This window comes from Cyprinus carpio, chromosome B5 (assembly GCF_018340385.1).
Source record: "Cyprinus carpio isolate SPL01 chromosome B5, ASM1834038v1, whole genome shotgun sequence".
Lineage (NCBI taxonomy): Eukaryota > Metazoa > Chordata > Actinopteri > Cypriniformes > Cyprinidae > Cyprinus > Cyprinus carpio.
In genome coordinates, this window is record NC_056601.1 from 19,848,856 (window position 1) to 19,864,895 (window position 16,040).

The 16,040-nt window shown below is 37.4% G+C and overlaps 2 protein-coding genes and 1 long non-coding RNA gene across 4 annotated transcripts in view; 2 read left to right on the forward strand and 1 right to left on the reverse strand.

Annotated features, from left to right (window-relative positions):
• LOC109062165 (pappalysin-1-like) overlaps positions 1 to 16,040 on the forward strand; it is a 73,875-nt gene that overhangs the window by 15,671 nt on the left and 42,164 nt on the right. For both annotated transcript variants that reach the window (XM_042724802.1, XM_042724803.1), the window contains exons 3-7: positions 2,539 to 2,684; positions 2,849 to 3,142; positions 3,307 to 3,499; positions 4,566 to 4,687; positions 13,048 to 13,549. In XM_042724802.1, coding sequence (XP_042580736.1) covers positions 2,539 to 2,684; positions 2,849 to 3,142; positions 3,307 to 3,499; positions 4,566 to 4,687; positions 13,048 to 13,549 — 1,257 coding nt within the window. The remainder of the gene's footprint in view (positions 1 to 2,538; positions 2,685 to 2,848; positions 3,143 to 3,306; positions 3,500 to 4,565; positions 4,688 to 13,047; positions 13,550 to 16,040) is intronic.
• LOC109080430 lies at positions 6,109 to 7,192 on the forward strand. The gene is made up of 3 exons (XR_006154889.1): positions 6,109 to 6,381; positions 6,505 to 6,837; positions 6,957 to 7,192. It is a non-coding gene; the product is annotated as an uncharacterized LOC109080430 (long non-coding RNA).
• Positions 6,839 to 8,121, reverse strand: LOC109080427 (myb-related transcription factor, partner of profilin-like). Its single transcript, XM_019095491.1, has 3 exons — positions 7,529 to 8,121; positions 7,189 to 7,375; positions 6,839 to 7,099 (listed from the first exon to the last, which is right to left on the reverse strand). The coding sequence occupies exons 1-3, from the start codon at positions 7,757 to 7,759 to the stop codon at positions 6,840 to 6,842; spliced, it is 678 nt and encodes a 225-aa protein (XP_018951036.1). The 5' UTR covers positions 7,760 to 8,121; the 3' UTR covers position 6,839.

A 16,040-nucleotide genomic window follows, 5' to 3' on the forward strand; every position in this document is an offset into this window, starting at 1 on the left:
TTCAGACACAAAGTAGTGATAGATGGGTCAATAAAATTATAACTATAATTTTTTTTCAGATCTAGTAATGTATTCAAAAATATGTAAGTAAAATACATTTTTGAAAAATGCATTTCATACATATACTGACTTGAATACACCACTTCTATGATGAGAATGTTTTTTTTTTTTAATCTTCAATCTTGTGTTTTAATTTTAAATTTTCAGTTATTAGAATGATTTCTGAAGGATCACATAATCTGCTTTGCCAGCAGAGGTAAAAATTACATTTGACAAAAAAAAAAAAAAAAACGCCTTTTTTTTATTGTATCAACATTTCACAATATAACCAGTTTTACTGCATTTCCGATCAAATAAACACAGCCTTAATAAGCATAAGAGAATTATTGCAAAACCATTAATAATCTGAATTAGTCCAAACTTCTGTAGTATATAAACAATATAACTGCCTGAGTGGTGTTGGGATGTACAATAACCACCATGCTTTAAAAATAAACTGTTTATAATTGGAAATGTAGTCCAGTAATGAAATGCAAAAGTGTGTTTACTAGACTTACTTAGACTTTGATGATAGAGAGTGATGGCTTTACAAGACGTAGTGCCACGGTATAAGGCTTACGAGAAAATAAATACCAGGAAATGGTCATCCTGTCTCCTTAACCTGCGCCTTCCTTAGAAGGTTAATACATCAAGAACAACTACAAAGTAATACATACATTTTCATAATGTCTCAGCTAACCCAGGGCTTAGCAGCATGACAACAGATACCGTGTTTGATCGGCCCTCATGGTGAACTAGCTAACAGATGTTGCTCTTAAGATGAGGAATGAGACCTGGCTGTCTTTTTTTCTCAATGAATAGTGGAGGTGGGTGTTTACTACATTTGAAAGCATTGGAGTTAGGGACTTAGCACCGCTTGTGTTCATTTTTGTTCCAGCGTTTTTCAAAAGGGAAATGTTTTGAGAGAATTAAGCAGGGCCTCCTATAAAGACAGAGGAGGTTAGCGGAGAGGCGATATGAAATACTATACATCTGCGCAAATATGAATATATGCATGGTTACATGCTGTTGTACTTATGGAAATGTATGTCTCCAGCAAGCCAGCATTCATCACTCCAGAGAGGCTTGTCTTTGTTTGACTTGCATGACAGTTATCACTGCAGGGGAAAGGCTTGCATGGGAATAACATGGCCAGTGTGTTTGAGGTGAAATAATAAGCATTTTAAGGGGGCCGTGTTTGAAACTATCCAAATGACACAATGCATTCCTAACTAGACAGGGCCAGTGACCTCTGACCTTAGCGCTGGCTGCAGCGCGGGGCTCAGGTTTCCTTCCAAATACAAACTCTGTGTGACAGCCTCACTAGGGCCGTTAAATTACAGAACACTGCTTCTCTTGACAAACATTTATACACTCACACACATGCACACACACTCTTTGTGTACTTTCTGTATAAAATTCCCATTAATCCTGAGACTTTAAGTACCAGTTTAGTATACTAAAAGTACAATTGCATGGTATTATTTATTATGTATGAAAATGTATTTGTAGTATACTTAGCATGGAATAAGTGTATTTTAGATACATCTAAGTATATTTATTTTTCACTAGGGTATATTCACACTTAGATGTTTAGAAAGCCAAGTAAAAAAAAAAAATAATTACCGTTTGTAAATCCAATGATTCATATAGATATAGATTCAATTCTGTCTCACAAGCTCTCAATTTGGGTTTGTTTCAGTTATAATGCCCATTAAAAGAGCTGGCTAATAAACGTGCAACCACAAACATTTTGGTAAATTATCATGGGCAAAAATGGTCCATTGTATATTTTCAATATAGTATAGAGATGTATAAAGCACAGCTCATGTTAATTTCAAAACAAGTAGCTTTCTGTTGATTAATGTAGCAATTCTGTAAAAGGTCTGTGAAATGTGTGTGGGCATATCTTTTGTCCTCACGCGAAATTCCCGATTGTGTGACGTTCTATTGAAATGACTGGATTTCATCCACCAAAAAAAAATTGCTGAACAGTGGTAAATGTGACCGCATCTTTATGAGCAAGTTATTTTTTTAGTGACTCAGAAACACAAGTTGCGTGACCTTTTAAAGATTTGGTCACAAGAGTCATTTGTTGGTGTATCAGCCAACACTGGTCAAGTCTTATTTGCAGAAAAACTTTTTTTGCATCACATTCACAACTATGATTTCTTTTGCCATGGCGCTTAAGATTCAACAGTGGAGGAGCAGTGAAAACTGATGAAGGAAACTCTGAAACAGGAAAACCTGGTGCATTACAAACACTGTAAATGGGCATAAAAGATCAATAATGCCATTTTAATAATTATGATAAGTGAATGATAGATGGTCGGAAACATAAAACCCGAAAGGACAAGCGACAGCTCAGTTAACTGGTCTGAAAATTATTTTGTACTGGATTCTTTGTTTAATTGTAAGGTCCGGTTTACAGTATATATGATTTTGAAAACAGTCTGTTTTGAATATTTCCTGTGTTAAAAAGTCTTTCTTGTTCTATAGGGCTTACATGAACGTGAAAGAGCTGAAAGAGGTTTTGAATTTGGATGGATCCACACACTTGAACATCTTCTTTGCTAACTCATCTGATGAAGACGTGGCTGGTGTGGGCACTTGGCCCTGGGATAAAGAAGCTTTGACACATTTAGGTAAATGCATGTATCACTACAATAAAGATAACAATCACTGGTTTAGTATAGTTTTGAAGAGCATTGCATATCAACTTTCATTGTCATCAGAAAAAAAAAGACATTAAATGAGTACCAAAAAGGATGATGTTTATAATACCTGCTCTTGCTCTGTCTTTTTTGAGGTGGGATTGTATTAAACCCTTTATTTTATGGTACGTTTGGCCACACTCACACCATGATCCATGAGATCGGCCACAGCCTTGGACTGTACCATGTCTTCAGGGGAATCTCAGAGGTGGAGTCCTGTAACGATGCCTGCTTAGAGACTGAGCCGTCTCTTGAGACGGGGGATCTGTGTATAGATACAAATCCCACCCCCAAGTACAAGTACTGCAGAGATCCTGAGCCAGGCAACGACACCTGCGGCAGACGTCATTTCACTAAAACCCCCTTCAACAATTACATGAGCTATGCTGGTGAGACATACAGTATACAGTATCAACTCTAAATGTCTGCTGAGTAGAAGACTTCTGCAGACTCTTTTAGCATTTTCTGTGCTGATTTGGACAGGAAATCTGTGAAAGAAATTTCAAATGAGTATAACGTCTGAGATTTCTTTGTTCGTTTTGTTCTCATAAAGATGATGACTGCACAGATTCCTTCACGCTGAACCAGGTGGCCCGGATGCACTGTTACCTGGATCTGATCTACCAGTCTTGGAGACCTGGCAGTAAACCAGCTCCTGTTCCTCTACCTCCTCGAGTAACAGCGCAGGACCAAGACTCTATTACACTAGAGTGGTTCCCTGCCCTCACCGGCCATTACTTAGACAGGTGAAAGAAAAAAAAAAAAAAAAAAAAAAAAACTAGGAGCCAAGGCTGTTCCTAGATAATTATTAATTCATATTATTAATAAAGAAATTATTTAGTGAAATATTTATTAATATCTAACAAACTAATAATAATAATAATATATTAAAATATATATTAAAATGTAACATTCCTTAAAATTGTGAAACCAAGAAGTAACATTATTTGTATTGTAAGTTATTGAAAAAAAATGAATTAAAATGTATTAAGAAAAATATATATTTGGCAAAAAAAAGACAAATATTTAGCAATTGATATATTGCACAACATTTGATTTAAATTTGAAAACCTGTAACCCAGTCCGATGTTGTTTAAAAAAGAAACTTTATTTTTAAATAGTTTTTTTTTAATGTTAAAGTTCATTTTTGATGTTTATTTTATGTTTATTTTTAGAACATTACAAAATCAGGATTTTAAACTGTATGCAGAAATCCCCCAACAAAAACATTCTTATATAGACTTCATAGAAATAAAACATAGCCTTATCAAACTAAATCAAACTAAAGGGCAAGTTAAATGTTATATACATTTTATCTGCATAATATGTGTAGTATATATATATATATATATATATATACTCTTTATATACTATATATCTATATTTATATACTATATATCTCTTTTTTGTACAAACTACAATTTTTTTTTTTTTTTGTAATGATGTTGTGATGGTTTGGGTGTCTTTAAGGCTTGTTTCACTAGTTAATTTTTTATACTGTATGTTTAATTAGGTTTTATTAGTTCATTTCAGAAATTCTTATATAATGTAAGTACCCCAATAAAAATGAATTGTGAGATGCTAAACAAGTCAAGGTCAATCATGTCAGTAAAGATTAAAATTTAAAGTTTATGTAGTTCAGTAGTGCACATGGCACCCACAGGTCAAAATGGGGTGACGTTTGAGTCATCTGAATCCGAATTTCTCTCTCGTCATCACAGAAACTGTTTAATTCATTTTTAAAGGCATCAAGAGGTTATTGTGGTGCTGCTGTGTCTAAGTTGCTACCTTGGCTGTCTGTTGATTTCCTAGAGAAGTGGGATCAGTTTGTGACAGATGTACTGAAGTTGGGGTGCTCCTACAGTATGCCTCGAACTCTTCTTCTCCCAGACCCTGCGCTCCCTCCGGCCACTGGAGTCCTCGTGAAGCAGAAGGTAAGACTCTGCTGAATCCTTAGCCTTGAATATTATCCATAAACCCCACAATAGATGCATTTTTCATTTGAATGATATGCATTTTGAAATCAGATTTTTTTTAAAGCAGACTGACCAGGGGCCTCATTTATAAAGCGTGCGTACGCACAAAACGGGGCTGGAAACGTACGTACGCCAGTTCCCACGCAAAGGTTGTGATCTATAAAAAACAAACTTGACGGGAGAATGTGCGCACCTTTAAGCAAACTTTGAGCCGTGCGTACGCACATTCTGGAGACAAAGGGAATTGGCGACACCGATGGTGAGGTCGTGAACTGAAGTTAGATTGTAGAAAATAAATGTGAGAAGAACGATTATAAGAATGAATGACATTTAATTTTCACTCCATTTCATACGTTATATCCACATTATCATGAAGATTAAATCCAACAGTGTTATTTGTGCCGATTGTTTTAGGCTATATACATCTAGTAAAATCCAAACGTAATTCAAAATGTATTAAAAGTAAAATAAAATAATAATCAGCGCTGCCTTACAGTCACATTGTCCACAACGGGAGCACAGGAGGACATGGCGCGATACATGTGATAGCCTACAGAATAGCATGAAATACCCTTTTATTAGAGAACTGCAGAACACAGTGTAAAAAGGAAATATTTTCCTTAATGTACATAGCCTATATCATAAAATGTCAAAGTCTGCAAATACAGTCATGAAGCACAATCGCTACTCATCATCGGTCCTAACTATTACGGTGTTCATTACAAAACCGTCAAGAAGCATGTGTTCACTATAACATTTTCGTCTTAAATTTTCGCCCACAAATTAATTAAGTGATTTTGTCAAGGTGTTAACGATCAGTCTATTTGCTAGAAACATATAAATTCTCCGGTGACCCGGGTATGTAATGCTTCATGATGGCACTCCTGGCACTGTTGGAGGATTACGCTAATGGCAGAATAAGGAGAGAACGAGTTTTCAGGGACCATGATGATTTCCTGGCCCATGATGATGACTGGCTAATAAGCCGATTTAGATTCCCTAGAGCTGTGCTCTTGGATCTATGTGCTGAATTGGGTCCAGTATTAGAGAGGGCAACACGCCGGAACCATGCCATCCCAGTCCAAATACAAGTCCTCACCACTCTGGGGTTCTTGGCAACCGGCTGTTTCCAGCGGGAATTGGCAGACAGGTAAATTAATAATATAAAAAAAAACTATAAGTAATCCTCAAATTTGTCTCTAAGACCTTTTTGTATATGAAATAATTCTATTGGAATCTATCATCTCACCCTATAGGTCTGGTATATCACAGCCGTCCCTGAGTGCCATAATATCTGTCGTTTTAAATGGTATACTTAATATGGTTAGTCGATACATCAGGTTCCCCTACACTGTGCGAGAACAGGCCGAAATTTAAAACGCAATTTGCAGCAATGTCTGGTTTCCCAAATGTAATCGGCGCAATTGACTGCACTCATGTTGCTATAAGGGCACCATCTGAAAATGAATTTGCTTATGTTAATAGAAAGCATGTGCATTCTATTAATGTGCAAATCATATGTGACTCCAACATGACCCTCACAAACATTGTGGCACGCTGGCCTGGTTCAACACATGATTCCTTTATCTTGACACATAGCAGTGTAGGGAACAGACTAAATGCAGGCGCAGTACGTGATGGCTGGCTTCTTGGTGAGTTTAACAATATTAAAAAGTAGAAACCGTAACAATTGTTTTTAATATAATTATAACCTGCAGGCGACAGTGGCTACCCCCTGAGACGCTGGCTCCTCACCCCATTTTTAAAACCCGCAGAGCGCAGAGGAAACTCATTATAACGAGGTCCACTCTCGTGCCCGCGCAGTTGTGGAGCGTGCCATCGGCATCCTGAAATGCAGATGGCGTGCTCTGGATGCCTCGGGTGGCAGACTTTTATACCATCCAGCAAAAGTGTGCAAGATTGTCAGGGCGTGTGGTGTTTTGCACAATATAGCACTGAGAAACGGTATTCCTCTCCCTCCTGATCTCCCTCTACCCCAGCATTACGACCCCGAGCCACAGCCCCCTGGCCGACAAGAGGGATATCAACGAGGTGCAAGAATCCGTGAGGATGTCATGCGGCGTTTGTAAAGAAAGACAAAACTCAAGGTTCATGTTTTAACTGCATCTTTTAATGATTGTGCAATTTCTTGCATCACTTCTCTCATCTGCCGTAGCTCATCTGCAACCCCGTTGACAGCGTTTATTGTCTCTCGCTGTAACTGCAGGACTGCGTCAGTGAGTACCCGACCACTTTTGGACGTGCCAGACGCAGAAGGGGCACTGCTTTGAGCCGGACGCTGTGCATCTGCATCTGAGAACCCCTCACCCTGAACCTCCTGTTCATTTACAGCTTCAGACTCCGGAAGGACTGGAGGACAAAACAATTGGCAACATTTATCCATTTATCACCCCCACACACTCAAATGTACAGCGTTAATGATTAAAAATCGGTTTAACCTTGCTCCTCTGTGGTTTCAGTCACGTCAGTGTCTCCCTCCTTTTCCGACACAATACCACACACGCTGACCTCCCCAATTATAGCCGCGATTTTGCTGTCCACTGATGTGAGATCAGCTGTACATGGGCCCCCACCAGTTGCAGCCACGCTCTGGCGGTGGGAGGACAGTTTTCTCTTTGCCTCCACCTTGAATGAATGAGAATCTTTATTTCACATATTTTGCATACTGTAAGCACATGTAAATAAAACTTTTTGAAAATCAATATTGCTATTTATATAGGTATATAGCCTAATAAAACACAAAATGTAATATGTTGGTAAAAAAAAAAATTTGTATACCTTCAGGTCGGACCATTTTTTCTTTAATTCTGCAACTGTCCGTTCTGTCCCACTGACACAATTGACGGCAGAAGCAATACTTTGCCACTCGCACTGCTTCTTTTTATTAGTGACCCCACTGCTGTGGCCACCAAATAACACAGTTTTCCGAGCCTCCACCTCCCCTACAAGTGTTTCAATCTCAGTATCTGAGAAATTACGTTTTTTTCCTCTTTTCTCACCTGTCGCCATTATTAAAATTAGGCTAACAGAAATGCACGTTTTCACTTTCTTGGATTAATTAATTGGCGGGTCGCATGCCAGTTTTCCAGGTATATATGGGATTCCACTCTCATTTACATGCTGATCAGCAATCATGAGGTGATTTGCATTGACTATTTATGGTTAAAAATGGGCGTGTACAGGGCGGGATATGAGGCTGGTTCACGTACGCACATCTGCGGGTGATCTGTGATTTATAAAGGGAACATTGCTTACAGGTGTGCGTACGCACGGTTTTATAAATCGGAATATTTTTTGGCGTACGCCATTTTTGGCTTTTGGGCGCACGTAAACTTTTAGTAAAGATCCTACGCATAGTTTTATAAATGAGACCCCAGGGCAGCATTGTTAGCCAGTCCAAAAATCAAAGGTAGAACCTAATTTTAAAGGAACCGATGCTTTATTGATTTAACTCTGTCAGCTTTTTACAATTTTATTGCAGTGCTGTCCATGAAATGTTCTAGAACGTAACAATAGCATAATAACATTTAACAGTTAAATTCACTATCACATTAAGTCATAATAAATCTCATTGCATATGATGAGACTTACAGGCCATTTAGTGGTTTTGTTAGTGGCCTACTTGAATCCTTTTAGGAGGTTTCCTGTTTGGATTTAAGCTGGCTACTTTGGCAAACTGAAAGAGACCTGTTTCTGTTGACACTTGGAAATTGTGTTCAATTGGTGAGTGCAGTTCAAAACCATTAATGTGCAGTTTTATTGAGTGGGATAAATGATTAAAGCATTGCACCCAATTCAGTTTGCCAAGTGAGGCCAATATTGGATGGAACAGCAAAGTAATCTATGAGGAGAAGAACTAAAAAGTGTGGAAAAAATTAGTCATGGGGTTGTCGTAAATTTCGATTTTCTCATGTGTTTATTTTAAGGCTAAAAATGTGGACATATGGAAGAATTGGTCCACAGAGCTTTGTGCACATAAATGAATGTTTTTTACCACGGGGAATGAGTCATGTTTTCCTGCGCAGTATCAATGATCTTGCCCTCATAGTTCAACCTTTGATCTGGTATCACAGAATGAAGCCAAACTGCCATGGTCAAGCTATTCTTATCGAAATTCCAAGGCATCCATTTTTTTATTCTGATATTTTATGAGTGCAAAGTATCTGTATAATCTACCCAAACGCTGAAGAAGCACTAGGCCCTAATGGCCATGACATATGCCCACTATTTTAGCTCAAACTGCAAAAGCTCTTGAAAAAGTGAATTGGACTTGACATTGAAATGTTGAAAACAACTTCAGAGACCTACATTCCAGAGGCCGGCTGTTTTTCTGTTTAATTACTTAACCACTTCATTTGGTTTGCTTTTAAAAATGGGTGAGTCAGACTTGTGGCGGGTAGAGCCGTAAGTGCATGCTTGTATCCCTCCAAGCCAAGTTGGCCCAGCAGTGGCTTCACGCAGTCAGCTGAGAAGGCATGCCCAGGCTTGCCATGGCCACAACGCTTTAACTATGCTTTGCACTTGGATGGCTTCCCTGGTTTACTCCATTGCCCGGGCCATCTTTCCACTGTTTACAATCGGATACAAAACCTGACTTTGACGGCCTGCAGCTGGTTTGAACCTCTGCCCTTTACCGCTCTCAGAAAATCACCTGCCTGCAGTGCTCACCTCATCCAATGTATGCTCCCGGTCCTCAGTCATCTAGGTTAAAAAAGCCATTTTTCCTCTCATTCGAGTGTCCTTAGTTGACTTTTTGGAAACAATGCCCTTATCGTGTTGCTGGAATTCAATAAAAGAACAACACCGGCACAACAAAAAGATGGATGTGAGAGTGCTGTGCAAAGTCAACTCGATTTGCTATGCAAATTACTCTGTGGTTTCTTGTGCTCATGAGAAAGATCCCACAGTTGATTGAAAACATGAAGAAGATGAGAATGAATGTGAGACACAAAACCAGGAATGCTAGGAATGACTTGTATCTCCATCCCACTCTTACCTCAACACTTCGTTTGTCTGCTGTGCCCCCTTTGCCCAGATCCTGATTGTGTCAGTGATTCTTGCTGACTGGCAGGAGTTTCCAGTACGACTATCAGTCATCTTTGTTTTTTTTCTTTTTTTTTTTCTTTTTTTTTTTTGAGATCTGAACTTTTTGGTTTGTTTGATGTGAGTTTAGTTCATTTGATGAGAGGCTTATGATATAACTTATTGGTTTATTTTGGAAAGACCAGTTCTGCTTAATGGCTCGTACTATTTCTGGCTTTGTCCTTTTCCATCTAATATTTCTTCTAATATTCCCTTGATCAGCAGCTGAGGTACATGGGGGATCTATGTGGGAGACATTTAGCAAAAATTGGGGTATTTGATACTGCAAAAATGCATCTAGTTTCAGAACATCCCAGTTTGTTTTGGCCATCTAATTGAGCAACAAATACCCACCCTTGAACAACGGTGATATCTGAGTCAGACATGCGAGGGAGGTTACCTAGATGCTTGGCTCAGCCAAATAAACATTAACAAAACTTTTGCCCAACACTTTTTCCATTTGTCATTTAACTCATAGTCAGACTCCAAATGAAGCTTGACTGAGGTCAACCAAAATAAACGTGAAAGAAGCTTTTACCTCACCTTGTTTCCATTCGTCATGCAACCAGTCAGATCAAAAACCAGCATTTTAAAAGCAACAGTGGCTTCAAAAAGGGATGCTTAAGCCACACTTAAAATGTATAAATGTCATCAAAGTAAATACAATTAAGGAGACATTTTTGTTTAGAAATGTTTTTTTTTTCTTTTTTTTTCTTGGTTTTATGCATTTTTCTCATCACAAGATGAACAGTCATACCGAATACATACACACACATTTTGGATGGGACCAGAAGCAAAATAAAACCAAATAAATAAATAATGGCAGAGCAGATGTAAAATACAAAGGTATACATAATGGCTAATATGGCAGTCATTGGGCATCTTCAAGAAACTCCCACATGGAAGTTTTTCTAGTGCAAGAATATTAGCTTTTAATATTAGTTTTATCCATGTTTTAGTTTATTAGTTTTTTTTTTTTTTTTTTTTTTTTTTTTTTTTTTTTTTCAGACAAAAACAACAGATGTGCTGTTCAAGATTAAGATAAAAAAGTAATAGGACACTTTCTGGTTTTGATTCATTAGCCTTAAGCCAGGCTTACAGTACAGGAGTTTAAGGTCGATTTATATTTTCTTGTCGAGGACCTTGGTCGGTTCCGAAGTTCAGCATGGCAAATGTGAGACATTTCCTTCATCTCCACTATCCAACGGGCCCTGAAGCATTGGTTATTGATACTGATGTAATTGTGATCATCCTGATTTAAAATCCTAAATATTAAACATGTTTGATATGATCATGGAGGCCCTAGTTTGTGTGCTGTAAATACCTCATGTTACCAGATAATCCACACCGAACATCGGAACTGACCAAGGTCATCAACAAGATTTTTTTTTTCTGATTCCTGGGAGGAGAAAATTGGGGATAAATCGGCCTAAAACTCCTGTAGTGTGAGCCCGGCTTTAGTGAAACATATTCACAGTTAATGTGATGAGCTACACCTGTGATTACTCTGCTAGGAAACGTTTAAACTTGAGGAGACCTGACTTCATACATCCTCTAAAATCACTTCAGCACCAGCTGGTTAAAAGTCATTGCCAAAAAGGTTCAGGAAAATAAGGCTAGTTCTAAGAAAAATTCTAGCATCATATATTTTCAGGTGCCATTTGGTATTTTCATAGCCAATGCAATCACACATATTTAAGTGAGTGTCCAAATTGTATTGTTTGCATCTTCTTAGTGGTGTTTTAAATAATGGTTATTCAGTAAATATTTTAGAAATATTTATTTTGAAATATTTAAGCCATATATGCCAGCTTTATTCTGCAAGCCAACAAAGGTAGATGGAATTAAATCAATAATGCTCTACAGAAACTCATCATTGTAATGTAAATGTATAATTATCTTTTAGTATAGCTGCAAGCTTGTAGCTGTTGGCCACTGCTGTAGGTCTCATTTAAGCAGAGCTTCAGTGGGGCCTCGCTGTCAAGCTCACCCCCTCTCTGGGCCCCTCCCCCTTCAGCTGCCTCACAATGACCTCTTGACAGATTCTAAAAAGGAAAAGAATTCTCCCCATGACCTCCTGCCATCTTACTGAAGAACATCATTTGGCCCTCTTAGAAACTGTTTGTTTGTTTTTGAAATGCCATTTATTAATCCAAGAACCCAATAATTGGATGTAATAGCAGAAGTCATTGCAATTGATATCGCTTAGGATTATTATTATTATTTTTTTGTTGTTGTTGTTTATGTTCATCTGTAAATAATTAGCAGTGCTTGCTAAGGCAAACATGGGTATTACTATTGGTCATACTTAGGTTTGAGGATTTATCCACATTGCAGTACCCTGCCAAGGACACTAGGATCATGGTGGCATTAATGTACCCCTCTCATTTTCATAACCTCATGGTGCTGTCTTCCATAGGTCCACCAAAAATGGAAGGATTCTGTAGAAGTGTTGACTCATTTAGAGTAATGTGTTTGTAAATTGGACTACACAGCTTGCACTGTATGTGTTTAAGTAACTAAAAATAATCAGTTCATAAGAGTCATTTTTGTGTGAATCACTTGATGCACTGTATGTTGTGTGCCATCTGAAAGGACATTTAGATGGAAAAACATTTCCGATTAATCACCATTAAATTTGGTGTCCTTCTTATGTCTGAATCATAGAAAGATTCAGTACAGGAATTGACTCATTTAGAGTCATTTGTTTGTGAATTACACGGCTTAGGCTGTATGTTCCTGATTCACTAAAAATAATCATTTCATAAGAGTCATTTTGGGACGCTGTAAGATCTGCAAGTACATTTAAATATAAAAACGTATAAGTAATCTTCAAATTTGTACTGTTTTGTTTCTCCAAACCCTAGTTGTGAACTTCTGCAATGAATTCAGGATAACTTCTTGAAATAACTAAACAGTCATGAAACTTAAAGAAACAGGATCCAATTTCAAAGGGCTTCTTACTATCTGTAAAAATGGTGGGCCTATTGAACATACATTATTTCTTTTTGGCAACATTACTATTGTTCATATTTTGGTTTTAAGGGTTTTCAACCGCAAAGCACGCTAACATGCTGGCAGCATCAATATACCCCTCTCATTTTCATAACCTCACAGTGTATAAGGGGATATAATGACATTAACTTGTGCTACCAAGTTTGAAACATGTTGACTAAAGAAAAAAGTCTTGGTTCATTCTTTGCTGTCCTCTTTAGGTCCACCAGATGTAGAGCAGGCCTGTGAAGCGAGCGTCAGCACTTGGAGCCCCAACGCCGGCCTAGACTCGAGTAGTGTTGGCTCAGCATCTTGCCCACCCCAGGGCTGTATGCTGCAGCTCGAGTTTGCCTATCCGCTGGTGCCTGACTCCCTCACTGTTTGGGTCACCTTCTTCTCTCCGGAGGAGACTGGACTGCCTGCAATCCACGACATCCTTCTGCTGACCCTCAGTGGTAACAACATCTCTCTGGGTCCACAATATGTGTTCTGTGACACACCGTTGACACTTAAGCTAGATGTAAAGGAAGAGGTGTATGGGGTGCAGTTCTTCACCATGGAGCAGCACTTGGAAATCGACGCCACATTGCTTGCCTCAAAGCCAGACAATCCTCTGTGCCGGTCGTGCCATCCTCTACGCTATAGACTGATTCGACAGCCACCATTCACACATTCACCATATGGGCTGATCCTTCAGGAAGCTACTCTGAGATATGTGGACAGGTAAGGATTAGGGATTATTTATAACTAGTATAGTGTTTATAAATATTTTTGAATTAGCTATTTTTATACTTTCACTTTTGATTTTCCTTTCAGTTAATTTTATTGTAATTTTATTGTGTGCTTTTGTTATTTTATTAGTTTTCTTTTTAATATTAGTTTTAAGGTTTAATTTATTTCCGTTTTAGTTTTTATTTAGTTATATATTTTATTTCCAGTTAGTATTAAACTAAATACAAATGGGAAACTGAAAAAAAAAAAAAAGTTCATAAGATTTTTAAAATAGTCATATATATTTAATTGATTTCAGCTTCATTGCACTTATCAAAATTTTTTTTAGTTTTTAAAATTAATTTTAGTTTTAAATGTAATATCCCTGGATCTGACACCTATATATGATAATTGACAGCATCTCAAACTTGTCCTGATACGTTTATCATTTGATTAGATTCAGGGGCCTGTGATAACAATATTACAATATTATTTGCCTATTTTACACAACCAGTTACATTTTTAAATTAAAGCTCACAAATGCAACTAAAATATAACATGAACATGTAATTTAACTCTGTGAAAATTGCAAATCCTGTATCCGAATTGGGATATTCATAACAAAAACACTTTACTTTTTAAATAATATGGAACAATAAATGATGGGGAAAAAATCATGTTGCACATGAGATCATTAATCATTTAATGACAGCTCATCATTGGCTTGTTGCTCCTGCAGCTCAAGTGGTAGAACATTGCGTTAACAAGCACAAGGTTGGGGGTTCGATTCCCCGGGAACACATAATATGTAAAAATTGATAACCTGAATGCACTGTTTGGATAAAAGCGTCTGCTAAATGCATAAATTTTAATTTTAATTTAAATTTGTTCAATGAGATAAGCAATGACAACACTAGCTATGTTTCCATTCACCTATTTTTATGCGCATTTTGGATTATCGCCTAAAAAGCCGATGTATGGAAATGCCAAGATTCTAAAAATGCGCATAAAAACTTTTGCGCACAGCTGAGTAGGATGAACATTTTATCCGATAAGAAAAAATGTGCATAAACTACGATGGAAACACATTTACTTTTTACATTTACTTTAATTTGATTGATGTATCAGTCCATATCAGTGTATCGTTGCGGCCCCTAGTAAGGAGGAAATATTTGTCCCTCTATTATGAATGATTTGTTCTGGAAAACTTAGATGTATGAACTCTTAAAGAGGCTCTGAAAAGTTTTCTTTTGCATGTCATCATGACTGCCAACATAAACAAATAATGGATGAATGCGCTAACACTATTCAAGACATTTCTAGGAACACTGGCACATGATGTTTTAGCTTTTGCCATGTGTTGATGTGCTTTGCCGTTGTATGAATGTCTCTTAGGTACTATGTGTGAGGTCTTCAGACATATCCTTTACTCCTTGGGCTGGGGGTTCAGGTCAGCTCGAAGAATTTCACAGCCAGCTTGTTGTCATCTAAGAGATACATGCTTAAGTGCTCCCAGGCAGTTTAACTTCATGGGATGCTCATAAATTCTAAGTGGCCACAAAACAGTTGGAGAGTGTTTGAAGAGCCTTTGCCTCTTTGATAACAGCAGAAGCTGACAGATAGACTCCAACTAGATAGATAGATAGATAGATAGATAGATAGATAGATAGATAGATAGATATATAGATAGATAGATAGATAGATAGATAGATGATAGATAGATAGATAGATAGATAGATAGATAGATAGATAGATAGATAGATAGATAGATAGATAGATAGATAGATAGATAGATAGATAGATAGATAGATAGATAGATAGATTCTATTTTATATATATATTTATATATATTTATTTGAACAATATAATATTATGAAGGTTATGTCAAGGTTATGATTTAAATGGTAAATCCTGTTTTTGTGAGTCTTTTAAAATGATTGAGTTAAAGGATTGACTCAACTGGAGTTTATATATATAGTCGGACTACACAGCTTATGCTATATGTTTTTGATTCACTACAAATAATCAGTTTATAAGAGTCAATTGTTTTTGAATCAGACTACACTGCTTGTACTGTGTGTTTTTGATTCACTAAAAAGAATCAGTTCATCAGAGTCTTTTGTGTCTGAATAAGACTGCTGTATATTGTGTGCAGTCTGCAAGGACATATACATGTAAAGATCAGGGAAGTATGCCTCTTATTAATAGGACATCAATGAAGACTTTAGTTGTTTAGTAGGCAGGCATTGTGTCTGCTTCCTTTTGTGTGTTTTTTGTATTGGACTTTTTTCCAGAGCTTCTGAATGCTAGGCCCTCCAACAGAACAAGACCACACCTCAGTTGGCAGACTGCCAATAATGTGTACATTAGCGTTCACAAAAAATCTACTCAGTGCATATAAACAAGACCCAATGTGAACCCGATGAACTTCACAGTCCTCACACTGGGCTTTTTTTTTTAGTGTCTTTTCTTGTTTCCAAAAAGTCTCCTGACAAGTGAAACT